This window comes from Apus apus, chromosome 4 (genome assembly GCF_020740795.1).
Source record: "Apus apus isolate bApuApu2 chromosome 4, bApuApu2.pri.cur, whole genome shotgun sequence".
In the NCBI taxonomy this organism is placed as follows: Eukaryota; Metazoa; Chordata; class Aves; order Apodiformes; family Apodidae; genus Apus; species Apus apus.
In genome coordinates, this window is record NC_067285.1 from 102,183,431 (window position 1) to 102,201,797 (window position 18,367).

General features: G+C 38.1%; 1 protein-coding gene across 3 annotated transcripts in view; it reads left to right on the forward strand.

Moving 5' to 3' along the window:
* The window catches only part of STK32B (serine/threonine kinase 32B), a 162,427-nt gene that overhangs the window by 138,535 nt on the left and 5,525 nt on the right, over window positions 1-18,367 (forward strand). For 2 of the 3 annotated variants that reach the window (XM_051616551.1, XM_051616549.1), the window contains exons 9-11: window positions 478-603; window positions 5,331-5,462; window positions 6,240-6,304. In XM_051616551.1, the coding sequence (XP_051472511.1) occupies window positions 478-603; window positions 5,331-5,462; window positions 6,240-6,304 (323 nt within the window). The remainder of the gene's footprint in view (window positions 1-477; window positions 604-5,330; window positions 5,463-6,239; window positions 6,305-18,367) is intronic. The other variant, XM_051616550.1, reaches the window with a different exon arrangement.

Below are 18,367 nucleotides of genomic sequence, written 5' to 3' on the forward strand. Positions count from 1 at the left end.
GCAGGAAATGTTTGTGAATGTGTGAATTGAGCAATAAAAGATCAATTTCCTTTCCAGCAATGAGAAACCTATTATTGATAGATGAAACAATGAGGTGGTTAATTTTAACTGCTGCCAGGATGCTCAATGCAACAATGTCTTCCAATAAATTAAAGATGAAATACAAATTATTAGGTGGAATTGAACTGTGATGCTTTGCCTCACTTGGACTATTCTGTATTTGTAAACAGACTTTGTTACTAATAAACATACTAATATACTTCATGCTTGCAACAGCCATCTGGTGGCAATTAAATGATATTCATATCCTGTGAGCTTTTACTCCTATTTTTTTAGATTGGGACTTCTACGACTTGTTAGAGGATTCCCCAGCCATTTTCTTGCTTTAAATTGTGTATCATACAATGTATGTGCGTGATACTTTTACTCTTTCATATGGCACCCAGTCCCTGTGACAATGTCTGTGCTTGATCACAGCTCCTCACTAAGGACCCAGAGTGCCGACTTTCAAGCCTTGCAGACATCCAAAGCTCTCCATACCTAGCTGATGTCAACTGGGATGCTGTTGTAGAGAAAGCTGTGACCCCAGGCTTTGTTCCTAATGTAAGTCGATATTACAAGTGAAATAAGTTTGCAAATTCTGACTTCAGTTATCATTGTTGGTTTACCTCTTTACACTTGTGTTAATTGGTCTTCAGTGATTTGCTTCTAACAGAAGTTTTACTGTGGATTCTGCTTTCATTTACTCAGTCACAGCTAAGAGAAAAATTGGCCCATTTCATTAGTTCACAACAAAAACCAATTAACCTTAGTTCACTTTTTGTTCCCTTTCAGATAAAAAATTATTTTCCAGACTTTGCATTTCAGCTGTTAGGTTGTCAGAATTAATTCTGAGCTAAAGAATACCAAGAAGATTGTTTCTGCTCTGAAAGTTATGCATCTGAATAACGTTTGCAAGACTTTTTAACATCCCAATGTGCTGTTGCTTTTTGAATTTAAAAATACTGTTTCAAAAGACTGACCTATTTCCTTTGTGACAGTTTCCTACACTGAAATATTCAGATTCTGTGAGAGAATCTGGTGGTGTCTTTTTTCCTGAGGTTCCATTTTGTTGGTGTTTTTGGGACATTTCCATTTTGATCATTAGTGAGCTGAATAGATTTGCTGGACATGCATAAAAAACAATGACTGTGGTACTAACATGTTTCTCCACTTTGTTTAATCATTGCAGCAAACAGTACATTTGTAGCAAACTAAGGATTGTTTATATATTTTAATGCAACTGTGAATAAATGCAAGGAAGGAGGAATAACTAGAACTTATCCTCATCCGGGGGCACACTAAAGTTTTTGCTAAGACTGATGGAGATAGAATCCAGCCCTGAAGATGAGGGAGAGAGGGCATTTTCTAATGGAGGAAAAGCAGCCAGGTGGGTTGCCAAGACAGTGTTGGCAGTGTTTGCTGGCACCTGGAAGGGCTTATTGGCATCTGACCAGAGCTGCTTCTGGAAGCAAAGTCCAAAAGGAGAAAACAGTTGTGGGTGGGCAAGAGGGGCTTCCCTCATGGAGGCTGGGTAAAGAGCAGGAATACAGCAGGTAACTAACACAAAGAGGAAATAACTAGATGAAAAGAAAGACAGAGCCCTCTTGGGCACTTTAGAGCGACGTTCTAGAGAACTGAAATTCCTTTTTTTCTACATTTTAACTTAACTGTGGTGAAAGCTGAAAGTTTGAGAGGTGAATTTCATATGTACCAAAGCAAGGCCAGAACTCCTTCCTTCTTACGCAAAGTCCCTATAGATGGTATAAGTGCTATGCCATGCCAGGCCCTTCCCCTATGCTCCCCCAGGTTGTTGCTGAAGGCAAAGCCCTGCACAACAAAACCTGACCTGATGGATAGTAAACTCCATTCTCCATGGTGGCAGGGATCTGCAAAATGAATGAAGATGATTTTATTTATTTATTTTTTTTTCCAAGTTAGAAGAGTGGGCTAACTTCTTCTCAGACAAAACGCAACAAATTATTTAGACCTCCAATTCTTACCTGAAAGTTGAATTCACAACTGTCAGTGTGTGGGAAGCTTCACAACCCTGCTTTGTATTTTGAAACAGAAATCCAGTTCTCCATACCCAAAGGTACAGCATACACAGGGATCCAGATTCTCTAAAGCACAGTAGTACATAGTTACAAATCTCAGGGCTTGAAGTCAAGAAAGAGAACTTTGACTTGCTTCAGCAAAATCAGATACTGAAACCTGCTTTTGGCAAGTCTGTGTTCTGCTCCTGTGGCTGCCCCAGCATTATCCTTTCCCCGGATGTCTTCTCAGTTTCCTTCATCCTCCCACTTAAGCTTGAATTAGTAGTGCCATATTCTCCATCCTAACTCTGCTCCTGAGTTTTGGTCCAGGAGCATAAACACAACAAACATGATGTGCATCACTCTACTAGCCCTGACTCCTGAGTGGTGAAGTATGGTAGTCTGGATATAGGAATAGGACCTAATAATAGGACTTCCAGTTTTCCACATCCAGCTTGCTTACACCTCCCCTCTATAGAGCTGGGGCACAACAAGAGTGTGATGTTCTGTATCCCTAAGTCCTTAAATCACAATTTTGATGTCTGTCTTCTTCTTTCCATCTGGATTTAGAGTGATTTGAGGGTACCTTACTCCTGAGAGACTGTAGATAAGTTTCCTGGCTTCTTAAGGACGGTGAAAAAAATATTTTAAAATGGAATTTCAAAAGCAGTTGTGATACCTATTGGTCTGGAACTGCTCTATTAGCCAAGTGGCCTGTCTCTGTGGCTGGTGTTGAAAATGGTAAACGTGGTGGAAGCTGAAAAAAGGAATTCCTCCTGAAATACTTTGAACTTTCTGCCACTAAATATGTGTCCAAAGACAGCTGTTCTTGTCACATTTGGATTCACTTCAGTCGTGTTTTGGAGGGAAATGCAGAAATAAAACTTAAGAGAGTTAATTTGCTCAAATGAAATTGTGGTGTTAAAGACAAACAGATGGAAAAGGATTCAAATCCTAAGATATCATGACATCTTCATTTTCCAGCTGAACATGAGTTACAAGAGGGAAAACCATAATACTATCAAAAGCTAACAGACAAAATAATTCAGAAGCTCAGATTATGGCTGGGGTTGGAAGGCTCTAGTTCCCACTTGTACTGGGAAAATAATAGTCTACATTTAAAATTAAATAAGAATGAAAAATTACTTTTATTTACTCAGATGATTCTGAAAATCCCATCATAAGTTCTACCAGACACTTCAGGGGAGAGGCTGATATTGCAGGGCTTGTTCCACCTGATTGATCAGGTGTGTAAGGAAAAACAATGAGAAGATGAGAGGCAACAACACTTCTCTATATAGCAAACTTTGCTATTTCAGGAGGTCAGGCTTGGCCAGGCATTTTCTGAGGACATTTCTCTCTGTTGCTCCACCAAAACCTTCACAGATTAACTGGGGCCACACAACAAAATATTTATTGGCTTTCAGGCTTTCAGTGAGAGGCTGAATTGAGACAAACATGCTCTGTGAACTGGGGAGAGCTTCATAGCTACAGTTTTAAACTTATGGTTACTGTCAGGAGCTTGCCTACCTTCTGCAGCCAAAAGGCACACAGGAGGCCTGTGCAGTTTGACTCCAAAAATTATTGTTATTATTTAACTAGAATATGTCTTTCTTTATGGTTTGGCTACTTTCTTTATATGCAGCTTGGAGTTATAAATTGTTAGTAATTTTGTGTATTGTTAAATATTTCATAAAGAAGCAAGGAATTATTTAAATGTAATTTGCTTTCATTTTTAAAGCTTCAGAATTAAAGTGATGTAGTTTTTAAATGCTAAAAAAGATCTTAAAACTGTACATAGTCAAGAAAGGAATAGATATTGATCAAACAAAGATTTTTTTTCTAAAAAAATCCAAAACAAAACACACAAAAAATCCAAAAGCAAACAAACAAACAAAAAAACCCAAAAAATTTTACTAAATCTAACTGGATAGTATGCAGGAAAAGGGATCAGAGAGCTAATACTATACTTAGACTATACAGACTTTTCTAGGAATAAAAAATATGGAGTGATCTCTAAATCAAATGTTTTCTGTAGGACACCACAAGTTATGTAAGTAGTTTCTGATGTGGTTTTACTGCTTAGTGTCTTGTTACTAAATAATATCTGCCATTTATATATGACATATCTTAGTACCTCCACCTTGATGGTGATAATGGTGTGATTGAACTCTCAGAAATCCCAGAGGAAAACAGACTGCTTTTAAGATCTTCAATCACACAATACAAATTGTTTGCAAATTGTTTTTTAATGCTTTGAGAGAATGAGAAGGAGAAGGGAACTCATGTTATTCTGATTATAGGAGTAGAAAAACACGGATCCAGTAATTAGGATACCAAATTGTGACTTTTAAAAAATGTATTGGCTTCAGCTGAACCATAGATTTTTCTGGCCATACTCTAGCTCTTATCCCTAAATAAGAGAGGGAACAGTTAATCCCACATGTCATGAGATGGATTACTGGACTAATGAACAGAATTTTAAAAAAAGCCTCAAGGCCTAAACTCTGCTTCTGTAAACATTTATGCTACAAAGATCTGAAAGAATTAAGAACCTGAAAAGAATTAAGGAAGAATTTTAAAAGAATCAAGGAAGGAGATGACCATTTAGAAATGGTGTTTCCGATCATCCTGCTTAAAAAAGGACTTCCTGATCCAACAGAGAATGTTAACATTTGGTTCAAGCATCACAAATTAACACTAAAATAGATAATCTAGAGTATTTAAGTGATGTAAGTAACAGGTAAGAAAAAACTTAATGGAACCATTTTTCAAATATATAAACACTGCTAACCAGAAAAGACCTGCTCCTTCCTTAGTTGTCATGAACAAGATCTATGATAACATGAACCAAATCCACCTGCAACTTTAGAAAATCAGATTTTGATCAGTAGGGTCTTAGAGGTACTCCCCACCCTTCCTGCACCACTTCCTGCCATTGCCATTTATGTTCTACAGCACTAACCAATATTCTGGTGAACACCCTGGGCAAATCAATCTCATTTGGGTGACATAATTGTGGTCACTCTAGGAGTACATCTGTATATAACCAGGAATACGAGCCAACATTTTCTAATTGTTTTCTGATATGATTTTTATGTTACAGCCCTTATTTAAACTTCAAACATCACTCCAGGCTTTTCGCTTTAAAGATGTGATTGGGAATCTGGATAATTATTAATGTTAACACTTGCCAGGTAGACTGAAAAACAACAATGATGCTTCAAAGAGTAACTTTGAATCCTTTTGTACCAGAAAGGAAGACTGAACTGTGATCCTACATTTGAACTCGAAGAAATGATTTTAGAGTCCAAGCCTCTCCATAAAAAGAAAAAGAGACTTGCCAAAAACAAATCCAAAGATGGAGCCAAGGAAACCTGCCCACTGGTAAGCTGGGGACTGTGGCTGCAATCAGGGGCACTTCATTTACGGTCTTTAACAGACAAACTCAATTAAGTCCAGTTTTATCATGTTTGAAGAAAGACTCAACCTCTATGTCCGTCATTTTACATATCTAGCATAAACCAAAGCGAGTTGAAAAGCAACCATTTATTTCAATCAAATAGTAACAGAATGTTTAAGCTGTAATAATTTTTAAGATTCTCACGGGTGCTCCCTTACAGTATGAAAAAGTGTTGTCAGCTGGCAAATACACTTCCCATACATGAACAGATAGCTATAAGGAGTATTTATCTGCTGCTACTACCAAAAACCAAAAGTATGCAGTGAAAACTTCATTATTTAGAAAAGTTTTAAAGCTGTCTCTTGCAGTCTTGACTAATGTGTACCACATAGAAAGAACTATTATATAAACAGTCTAAAATTCTGAGAAGGTTAAGAAATAACCATTTCCAGGCTTGAATTTCATTTCCATGAGGTTTTATAAACTCTGTTGCTACTCTTTATGATTTTGAATGCTTATGCAAACTTTTCTTCTTAGAGCTATCAGATGTAAAAATCCTCAGGAATTCTTTGTGGAGATCTTTTTTATAAAAGAAAGAAAGATTGATTTTGCTATCATGGCCCACTCTTGAAGAGTCTTCAAAATGCCTTTTATTGTATTCATTCACAAGCCTTTTTGTTCAGTACTGTTTCTGTTGCTGTGATTTTTTGGCTATGATTTTTCATCTTTTTTAATCAACCTCTTCATGCTGTTTTTTAAAGAACATACACCTGCAGCAGTGCTTGGAAACTGTTAGGAAAGAATTCATCATATTCAACAGAGAGAAGTAAGTGCATTTCTTCATGCCTGTTTAGCATTCACTACTGAAATTAATTTGAGAACTTTCTTTCTTTTCTCTCCCACCGTAAAGAGTAGTGATTAATGATCACAGCAGCAGGGGCTAAAAGGCCAGATTTCCATTGATTTCTTCCTCTTACAGTCTCTGGTGTGATTTTGTATTTCTTCCATCTCTAAAAGCAAGCAGAAGTGCTGCATCCCAAAGATGTCAGTTATCTTCTTGTTCCAATTAATACACTGCATTTCACATAGTTTGCTGTGTTTGAGTTGCAGCTGCTGTGAACCTGCTTGTATTAACAGACAGAGCTGATAACAGAGGAGCTGTTTATGTCTTGAGTCAAATTACTGCATTTCATCCAAGTATATTCAGTGGTTTCATTTGCCCTGATCATATGTGCAAGCCTTTCTAATGGAGTTGTCAAACATTAGGAATTAATTAAAAACTTGTGACTATTTTACTTAATGCTTACAATGCAGGTAATTACTATCTTCTGTAATTAAAACTGGGAAAGGGATTGTCAGCTTCACACAGCTGTTGTGGTATCATGAAGGAAATTATGCCATGGATAACTCCATTTTCCTGTTACAAGCTGTGAGACATGTCTTTGTCCAACACCAACCACTGACAAGAACAACAGTGAGGACTTAGAAAGGAAAAGAAGGTCCTAGAGAGTCTTAATTTCATTTGATGTGATCTCTAGCACAGAAGAGCCATATGTTCATGTGAGAGTCATAAACAAGAAAAGCCATAAAAGGTTGGTGGTGGACTTCTCAGAATCAGGGAGAGGGCCTACTACACTGAAGAATATTTAAAAAATAATTCAAGAGGATGAGTTAAGTAACTTACTAGTGTAAATTAATCCTGGCAAAGAGAGAACATGCACATTTTCACATTTTGGAAACTGCTATTTCTAGGAAGGTTTTAAGCAAGATTAGTGCATGAGGAAGACAGAGTCTGTATTAGCTAAAGCAAATTTTCAAATGAGTAGGCTCAGTTAAAAAGGCTGATGTCTGTCCAGATGACTTTACCAGCAGCATTCAGGCAAGATGCCTTCTTACTAAGTCTTACAATGTCCTTGAATGTAATTTGTTTTGTTGGCCTATACTTTATAACTGTGTAGCTGATATCTATATCAACAGTTGTGAAATAAGAGGAAAGATGTGAAGAATTAAAAAGAAATAGGATATTTCATACAGTTAGAGAGCACAAACATACACTGCAGAATGATAGAGCAAATGTGTTTTGTTAACATAGCAATGAGAAAAGGAGGATTTGGAGCCATGACACTAGCTGTTCTTTATATGTTGCATTTAGCTGTAAGTGGGCTTCCTGGACAAACCTTGTAATCAATGGTTATCAGCAGTGGGTAAGAAGAGATAGATTTTTTTCTCTTTATTTACACACTCCTAGTCAGACAGCATCTTCCGTTGGTAGTATTCAGAATGCATGGGGAGATAGAGAGGAATGGAGAGAAGACCAACTATTCCAAGTTTCTCTGTATAAACAGCCAGAAAACAACTCTATCAAACAAAGATGTTTGCAGAAGATGCGAAAGCACTCTTCATTTTCCAGAGATATATATTAGTGCAATAGACTGTCCTATGTACTAAAATGGCAGTTAGAGAAGTCAGCTGCAGTTCTGTGCTTCAGTTTAGCTAGGCAATTTCTCATTACAGTTAATCCTGTAAAACACTCTGGGAAATTTGTGAAATCTTAAGGGAATACTGCTTTCATGCCTGTGAAATGGACACTGAACGTTTCAAAGTCTTCCTGTGGTCAGAATGATGCACCATTTATTTTAATAAGAGGAAAATGAAGCTGGGCCATGTTCTCCTTCCACACCTAATGTAACTTCCTTTTGGGACACTCACATATAACTCCAAACCATGAAACAGCAAACCAGGAGCAACTTTAGGTATGTGCAACATTCATGGGTTGAAGATACTTCTACTCCATGTAAAATGGCTAAGCTGCTCTGAAGAGGTAGATTTATACCTTAATTCATTTGTGCAGGTAAATATGAAGCATCCAAAATAAAATCCCCTACATTGTAAGTAGATTTTATCTTTATTTTATTTTTGCCAGTGCTTCAGGTACCAAAGTGTCTGAAGTGCCACTAGATGGAAGGGTTGATTCTTATTTAGATGAATATTTCAGTGGATGTGAGGTCCAAATTAAAATACTTGCGTTTTTTTACATGACTCAGCTGTCTGTCATCTGTACACAGCTATTATCTTGAAGTACCTTTCTGAGAGGGATACACACTTTCCTGATCAAAAGTAAAATAAAATAGGAAAATCCTTTTACAATGCAAGTTTGAATGTGGTGCAGGAATGTTTTCTGTTCTTCTTAAGAGCATGAATAAGACATCTTACTTAGTTTTGCATACATGAACTAAATAGATTGTAATCTAAAGCTGGTCCATATACTGTATCTTACCTGGAGAATGGGATCTGAAGTTGATCTCAGGGACTCATTTGGCTGGTTTTGCTGACAATTTTTTTTTCTTTTTTAAAATATATTTCTATGAACAGGTGCTTTATTATATCTAGAAATGCAGCACCAAATGTTCTGCAATGTTTGAATGTGTATTCCTACAGACTTGTGAGCAATTTTTCAAGAAGCTGATATTGTTTAGAAGCTGTACACTATGGTCTCGGTTTCTCTGGGGAAACATTGTACAGATAAAGCCACAGTGTGTTTGTAGCTTTATTAAAAAGCTGAGCACAGATTATTTTGCTATTTTTTTGCCTTTATCACTACATGAATCTTCATTAATCTGTTTATGAATGTCCAAAACCTGAAGCAGACAAAAGTGAAGAAATAAGAGTCAATATTTTCTTGTAGTGAATCACCCTTTATGATTCCTCAGCCTTCCTGTCCCTGAAAGATATCTTTTAAGATTAAAGGGGTGAGCAAACAAAGAACAGAGGAGAAAACACAGGAAATATCTGCTCATCAGGCAGAATAATCCTTCAGTCAGTTAGAAGTTTCACAAACCTCATCAAAACATCAAAATTATCAGTCTGCTAATGAAAGTAAAATCCTATAGCCACATTTTATTGAGCAGAGTATGTATTTCATATATGCAATGTATGGCATAATGGGTTAGAATTCTGTAGAGATAGTTTGATAAATGAGACAAAGGAATGAACAAAAAATCCATATTTTAAACAATTCTAGAGGAAACTTTTAAAAACCTACTAATAATATTGAAGTTGGAGGGGTATTTTTACTGAATACTAACATCCAGTAATAGCATTGATCTGATATTCACCTGTCTAGTCCCCACTGAACTGAACAGACTTGTCCTTTTCCTAAGCTACTGGCAGACCTTATTTCTCTTCTCAGTACTTGTCAAATGCAACAGTACTAAAAAACTGCCATAAATTGAAGCAGTCAAATGGATGCTGCACATTTCCTTTTCTTTTCCTACTGCAATTCCTACTGTTTGCCCACACCTAGCTCTTTCCTAAAAGGTACTGACAGTTCTAGGTGGACACAGAGTTCTCTGTTCCTAGAATAAATAGCAAAAGTTGAAGGACCATATTTTAAACATATTAAGATGCTTAAAATCATGTTGTTTGATTTTGCCTGCATCATGCGTTAGAAGCTTAGTTAATATCCTCCGCATTTTTATAAGATCAAATTTATTAGCCCTTACTTTGTAGTTCTTTTCCTTTCAATTGTCTTTTCAGATTCAAATGCAGAGTCCCTGAGTCTTCTCTTTCCTTTCAGTATGATTGGAATTGAATATTCATAATGATTTGCAGTATACCTCACAGAATATTCTTAATAGTTATTTTATGTCACTTAGTGTCTCTGGAGATATATATATTATCATAATTCCCATAATATCTGAATGTTTTTTGGAAGAGGCTACAGCACAACCTTTCTTTTCTTGCCACTTCTACTGACCTTAATTCAATTTAAATCCATCAATTTCTGGGCATTTCAAGTGGTTGCACTGCTCTTCAGTCATCTCTTTTTGTCCCTTTTGTAATGGATATGTGTGCTTTTGGAGATGTCTCCTGCAATCTCACCTAATTAGAAAGATGCCTTTCTGAACATGACTGAACCTAGCTTGTTTTTAGGCACTAATAACTCCCACTCAGTCACACAGACCCTTTCAATTGTGCCTGTGATTCCTGCTCATTATTAATGGCTTAGAATTAGCAGGACAAATGTGACCCTCTTCTTAGTGAGCCAAACTACCTAAGGATTTGAGCATATCCCTTACACTAAAGAATTTATTCCTGATGTCTAACCTAAATCTCCCTTCTTCAGTTTAAAACCATTACCCCTTGTTCTATCACTGCTCTCTCTGGTGAAAAGTCCCTCCCCAGCTTTCCTGTAGCCCCTCCAGGTACTGGAAGGCTGCTATAAGGTCTCCCCAGAGCCTTGTCTTCTCCAGGCTGAACAATCCCAGCTCTCTCAGCCTGTCTTCATAGGAGAGGTGCTGCAGCCCTCTGGTCATCTTTGTGGCCCTCCTCTGACTCACTCCAACAGCTCCATGTATAGCAAACATAGCAAGTCCAAGCTGATAATTTTTCTGTAGGCATAGCTTCAAATTAATTTCTTTTGATAAAAGGACAGTCATATAGAAGCCATTATCTCAATAATGTGTTCCCTTCACAGTTTCACAGAGGGAAAAAAAAAAAAAAAAAGGCTAATGACTATCTAGAACATCATTTTCAAACCTTACAGGAAAAATGGCTGAAATTTTCCCAAGCAAGTAACCAAAGTGTTACAGTGGCTACACTTCATGGACATTCATGTTTGGGAATGAAAGTTTGTGTAGTGTTGCATATATCAGAGCATTCTCAGTGCCAAAAAGTGGTCCTGAAGGATCAGGACAGCAGATGTAGATTCTCAGCACTGCAGGCCAAGAATTCTTTTCTGTTTACAGAAAACTAAACACAAATACACCTTTTAAAAAATAATCAAAAGTCAATTCATTGGCAGAGAAAGGAAAATCTTCATTTGTACATCTCATACTTTGGAGAGGAACAAGAGCTGGATGATTCTGAGCACTATATAGGTGTTTTTTCTTTTTGTTTTGTTTTTAATAGGATACACAGGACAAATATGTATGATAAATGAAGGCTGCATAACAGGTCATGACTGTTCAGTGTCCACAGCGGACAACCTCCATGACTTCTCTTCATCTCCATGTCCTAAACCAGCATACATTTCCCCCTTGTTACAAATCTCCATAAACTAAGAATGAGTCATGAAGACTGAACTCCTCATCCTGTTTTAGGAAAGCATTTTGGGGCCAGTTGCTGAAACAATGCAGAAGCAAGCCAGTAATGATGTAACAAGATTATTGCCAGTGCAACTGTTGAATATATTCATATTTGACTTGGAAAAGGAGATGAATGGTGAGGTGACAAAATCCATTTCTGATACCAGAGCGGTGAAAGCTAAATCTGACTGGAAAGAGCTGCAGTAGGTAATGATAGTCATGGTTCTGAGTGGCAGGGTAATAAAAAAATGCCAGCTGTAATTCAGTATTGATAAATGCAGAATTGTTCGGAAGAAAATAATCTAAACTTCACCTTTAACACAATGGACTCTAAATTAACTTCACTTATGAAGGAGAGAGATTTGTAAATGACTGCAGATAGCACAATGCTTAGTGGACAACTAAAATGTGTTAAGATGCTCTAACTGCAAAGAAAACTATAGAGAAATTAACATCAGGATATTATTGCATATAGATATATGTTCAGATACATACACCTACATCTTCCATTCTGTGTACAATTCGGTTTCCTTATATCAGGAAAACAAATAATAGAGAGAACTTAAAATGGTTACAAAAAAAAAAAAAAAAGAAAAAAAAGAAAACCAGGATTGATCAGAGGTGTGACATGGCTCATGTTGAAGGATTTCAGATTTGAATCAGTTTAAACTCAGAGAACAGGCAAATGAAGAGACAGAAACAAGCTAAATAATAAAATGTTATGAAACATTGAGAAGATTACTAAGCAATGATTATTCAGTCTCTCTTGTAGCTTAAGGTCACCAAGTTATCAGGCTGCAGGTTTAAAAGAAAAAAACCTATGCCTTTCTGTGCAATGCAGCATGTGCCAAAGTGCTGTTCTGCATGCTCAGCATACAAAAAGATCCAACAAAAAGACTCAGAAAAGGATAAGAGAAATTCATGGACAAAGAACCACCTAGGTCCATAAGACCCCCAATGCACTCATTAGTTTGGAAAACCTGGAAATGTCAGAAGAGAAGAGGGTACATCACAGAAGGCATTTTTCTCCATTTGGGCTGTTCTTTGACAGTGTCCACTGATGTCTCAAATGGGTCACCAAGAGAGGTGGGAATCTATGGTGGACAGTGTGGATGAGTACATGCATTTATGCCTTCTCACTGCTTCTAAGGGTTCTATCTTCAGAATAGCACAAGGTTTGCACAGCAAAGGCTGCCCAGAGAGGTTGTGGAGTCTCCTTCTCTGGAGACATTCAAAACCCGCCTGGACGCCTTCCTGTGTGATGTGCTCTAGGTGACCCTGCTCTGGCAGGGGGGGTTGGACTAGGTGATCTTTCGAGGTCCCTTCCAACCCCTATGATTCTATGATTCTATGATTCTATGAAAATGTTAATATATATTTGTATATATATGCAAGTACATATTTATTTATTTCTCCTTTTTTTTTTTGAAATAAGGAAAGTAAAGCAGATCTAGGGCAGTCAGAGATTTAGGTAAGATTCAGATTGCTCCTTCATGCGTTTCAGGGGACATCGGGCACCCAGCCCCTGGGAAGACCTCAGAGTTGTGAAATCCAGCTGGAATAAATTTCCCCATGTGCTCCTTGGGCACAATTTGTGCTCCTGTTGTGGGTGTACCCTAGTGACCAGCCTAGATGGCTTGATGTTCAATACAGTGGTTTCCATGGGTCCCCATGTTGGGCACCCACCTTCATTGTGTAGGGAGGTTTAGTGATTAAGTAAAGACTGTGAATTAAGCCATGTGATCACTACCAACTAGGTCTCCTTTGGCATTTGTCCACACTCCAGTGAATGAAAGAGCTGCAGGGTTAAGTAGACTTCTTGTGAATCTCAGTTTTGGACTCTGACGGATAAATCTTGCATGAGGTATAGGTGGAGAGGGATGAGCCAGCAGAGATGTTAGTGCAGGCTGCGATTGCTTCCTGGAAACTCACAGGCTCTGATACCTGGAAGCTGCTAGAATAGGAGAAAGGTAGAGCTGAACCAACCTCCGCCCAGATGCTTATTGCAATCTGACAATGTTTATTAATCAGGTCCCAATAATCAAGCAGGGCAAGTCTGTAGTTCCACATACCTTAATTCTTAACTTATTGGCTGTATGGCTCCCATGGAGCTACAGTTTCAATTAGAGATGCCACATTAAGGAAATTAATGCAGCCCGCAAATAGGTTGTCACAGCTAATATTTTCCTCACTCACCTCTGAACAAGGATCCTCTTAGCACTAACGGAGAGGCATGAAAAGCAAAGAGAAGAAATTAGATGGATTGAAATGGCCACATTTTGGTGATGGCTGGCTGGCCCACAGGCACCAGGTTACTATTCATCTTTAAATTCTCAGTCTATTAGCAAAATTATGCTTGTTGCCATGATCTGCTGCCTGTTAACAGGCCTCTTCATTCCACCTCCTCTGTAAAATCATTCTGCCCCGAGGTCCAGGGTCTCAGTGGAGATGATACTGGTTGACAATATGTTTCCAGTGAAGTAGGTCTAACTCCAGATGTGAACAAAGAATTGTCCTTCTACCCTTAGATTTCATTTGGACTTGACACGAAGGATCACTTTATCTTGAAACTTTCACCAGAAGAATTAAGGAAGGGAGTGTTTCACAGCAGCTCCTGAAACTACCTGCTGACCACTTCTCAAAAGAGTAAGCCTGCATCCTTCAGGATATACACCCAAGACAGGCTAAGAAATTAATGTCTTCCTTGAAAATTAGTTTTGACCCACACACCAATGATAAATATCCTTATTCATGGGCCAGTGTCGGTAGTTTTTACTCTGCGTTCTGAGTAACTAGAAAGGAAATTTTCTCCCTGTGGTCCCACAAAGTCTAATAACCACTACATTATTAGGAAATTTTATAGCTGCTTTCCTGTTGTATTTATGTGTGAATCTACAGACATACCTAAACTAGAAAACCTAGCTCATGTTTTACAGCCTGGATGAACAAGACAGTTATTGTTTAGGATGTACCTGGTCTTGCAATAACCCAGTCATTTGTGCTCTGCTGTAGCATCTGCTGGTTCTCTGAGTGTCAGGTAACCCAGGACATCTCGTATGGCATCAAACATCACCTATGTGGCAACTGCATTTGAGACACACGTACCCATGTGGGCAGGCCAAGAACAGGCAAGTTGTAAATGTGAATATTATCAAGGAAGAGTTAAAGACTCGTGACGTCCACTCTTGCTAGTGATATCATGAGGTTACTACTTGGACCCAGGTCTCCCAAAATGCACACCTGCTATTACACAAACACAGCAGCATTGTGTTCCATTTAAAACTACTTGATAAATGTTGTTTCTCTACACAAACCCTAGAGCAGGGGGAAATGATCTGACAATACAGACTCTAATTTTGGCTTTGGAGTTGTGTGACTCAGCTCTGATGTTGCTGAGAGATGAGTGTTGAGTCTGCTCCAGTCAGTCCTGACTGCCCCAAGCCTCCTTTGGCACTGAGCAAGATTTTTGCCTGCCTTGTTTACTTGAAAATGCTTAGGAAATTCATACACATTTCAGTGATTTCTGTTTCCATGAAAACACTACTGAGATCACTTTGTGCACAAACTAAAAAGAAGAGCCAGCTGTTTAACTCTCCAATGGTTACTGCTCCTTTGATAGGTGTAAAGAGGTTTTTTTAATTAAAAAAAAGAAAAAAAGAAAAAAAAAGCTATATGCAATTGTCTTTGGAGATAGTTTTAATTAGATATACAATTAGTTTAATTAACTAATCTTCACAGCTGGCAGTCTTTTTATTTTTTTTTCATATTCTGCATTTTCCACCTTCATTGTGGAAGATCAACTCAACAGCTTATTTTTGTTAACTTTTTAAAAAATAATGTAAATATAGAATTTTTCACTCTTTTCTGATATATTTGGTGGATATTTTGTTTTGAAAAGTAAAAAAACTCTTCCCAAATACACTTATTCAGTTAAAAATAACCAGATTAGGATGCTTAGCTCACTTCTTCCACCTTTTTTATTTTGCCTTTTTAGTAAAAAAATGTAGTTGAGCCAAAACCTAGCAGATAAGAACAAGTAAGCAAAATAATGGGAATATAAGAGAAGATTAACACTAATTTACAATTGTAAAATTCTGCCAGCCTCTTCAATTTTTTGCATAAATAGAACACAGCAGGAATCAATTTGTAAGAGAAACCTTTAAAAATGCAGGCAGAAAAAAGAAGTATCCATGTATCATATTCAATTCTTACTCCCCACAGTGGCAGAGATATAATACAGGCTGGGGGAAGACATGCTAGAGAGCAGCCCTGTGGTAAAAGACCTGGGGGTTCTAGCGGATCAAAAGCTGGACATGAGCCACCAATGTGCAACTGCAACCCAGAAGGCCAACTCCATCCTGGGCTGCATCAAAAGAAGTGTGGCCAGCAGATCAAGAGGGGTGATTCAGCCCCTCTACTCTGCCCTGGTGAGACCTCGCCTAGAACACTGCATCCAGCTCTGGAGCCCCCAACACAAGAAGGATGTGGACCTGTTGGATCATGTCCAGAGGAAGGCAACAAAAACAATCAGAGGGCTGGAGCACTTCACTGATGAAGACAGGCTGAGAGAGTTGGGGTTGTTAAGCCTGAAGAACAGAATACTCTGGGGAGACCTTATAGCCACCTTTCAACACCTGAAAGGAACCTGTATATAAGGCTGGAGAAGACCTGTTCATAAATGTATGTAACAATAGGACAAGGGGTAATGGTTTTAAGCTAGAGAAGGGTAGATTTAAGTTGGACATTAGGAAAAAGTTCTTTAATCTGAGAGTGGTGGGTCACAGGAATGGGTTGCCTAGAGAGGTGGTGAAGACATGGAAACATACGGCTTCTCATGATGGTTATGCAGATACGTAAAGTTCAAACTACTCAACAGCTTTCTGTTTATACTTTCTATCACACTCCAGGTTACCAGTACCCAGATTGATGCCGGACTTTGTGGTGACAGTGTGAAACCTTTTGAGTCTTCACAGTCCAAATCCTTCTGTGATTTCTCAGATCAAGTTTCTCTGCATAAACCACTCAAAAATGTGAGGAACACAGGGATATATTCTGTATTTGTTTCATAAGGAAGAAATAAGAAAGTCTTATTATCACAGTTAGACTTGAAGGTCCCATGAAGTCTTTCTTTTTACACCTTTTGACTGCAAATAGAGGCTCTAGAGTGCCATGAATTTACCAAAATATTTGAGTCAAAAGTTTCATCTTTTGTGTGTAACCAATTGGGGAATCCAATTCTGATGAGGGATCCCACCAGATATTAATCATCTCCATGTCTTTAGAAAGCAAATTCTGGGCCATTTGATGCTTAGTTATCATCAAGGCAGATTAGTTGCCATCCAGGAAAGACAGTGTTGGGGGGGGCAGAATCAAAGCACCACCACAAGCACCTAGAGGAAGAAGTCGTGTTGACCACCTCTAATTCATTCACCCAGGCATTTTTTACTTGTGTTTGCATACAAGTTTCAATGCAACGCTACTTCATTGAATAAAACCTAAAATTAAAAACAAATAGTGGACAATAGCAGTAGGCACAAAACTGACACCTTGCCAAGATAACTCACTTCAGCCTTGGCTTCCTAACACGAGTCAGTGTCTTGGCTAGATGTGCTGGATATTTCCTGCTCTGCGTGTCCCTAAGAGATACTGCTACAGTAAGGTTCTTGTTTTCAGAGTCCACGTTTATGCCATTTTAACACTCTGTAAATATTATTTTCAGTTTGGCTAGAATATTTACAACAGCATATCCGGCTATTTTAGATATTTGGCATAACTTCCACTTTTCTACTTTCTATGACCAGGACATAACAATGCCTATGTTTGTCAATTTCTGACTTCTTCTAACTCCTTTAAAAATTTTCATTGCTAGATCTTTTCTATTGAGAATTAAAAGCTTTTAGTGCAGTATTTTGAGAGAATGTTATCTTTCAAAGAGTCCATCTTTAGCAACAGATAGTCTAAAAATCTGGTATTTTACATAAGGTTCTTCAGTGTTTTTCTGAAATCCCCATAGTAAAACTTCTGTGTCTGTGGTCCAGGAGATAAACCACACTGACATGCACAGAAACATGTAGCTAAATAGTTCCCTTCTGAGCAGTCATTCCCCATGATAGAACAGTTATTTTTTTCTCCTGATTCAGACATGTTCATAATTAGTCTTCTAGCAAGACCACCTGGACAAGACATCAGCATTGCTTAAGTGTAAGCTGCTAAATCATAGAACTGAGGTGCCTTTCTAACTGTTTAGCAAGCTGTCCCCCAGGACTCATGAATCTGAAACACTAGCATAGACATGACCCATCTGTTCTGGCCTCAGACCCCCTTCCTTGTGAAGAACGCTTGGGATAAATGTTCCACGGATATATCTACTCCTCAGGGCTTCTCTCAGGGGATGTAAAAGTTTCCATTAATAAAACTTTTTCCCTACAAGAAAACTACAGTTTCTAAAGTTTGTCTTACTATGCCCACCTTTTCCCCAAAACAAAAGCAAAAGCATGTGTTTTCTGCAGGAAAGTGTTTGTAATTATCAATAAACTGAGGTAAAATCTGAAAACTAGAAATGGGAAAGTAAATTCACTGCCCACTCAGACCATTTTGTTTCCTCCACACCCAGAACTCTGGGTTTGCAACACTGGCAAACTCACTTGCAAATTTCCTGTAATAAAAAATGTCTTGTGGGACTTGGTACATGTGGAAGTCAATGAAGAGTGGTAGTTCTGCCTGGCTTGAATTCTCTTTTTGCCAGTAGAATTTCTGTCTCAGCATTTGCCAAGTGTGTGCCCACTGCTTGAAACCTCAAATTT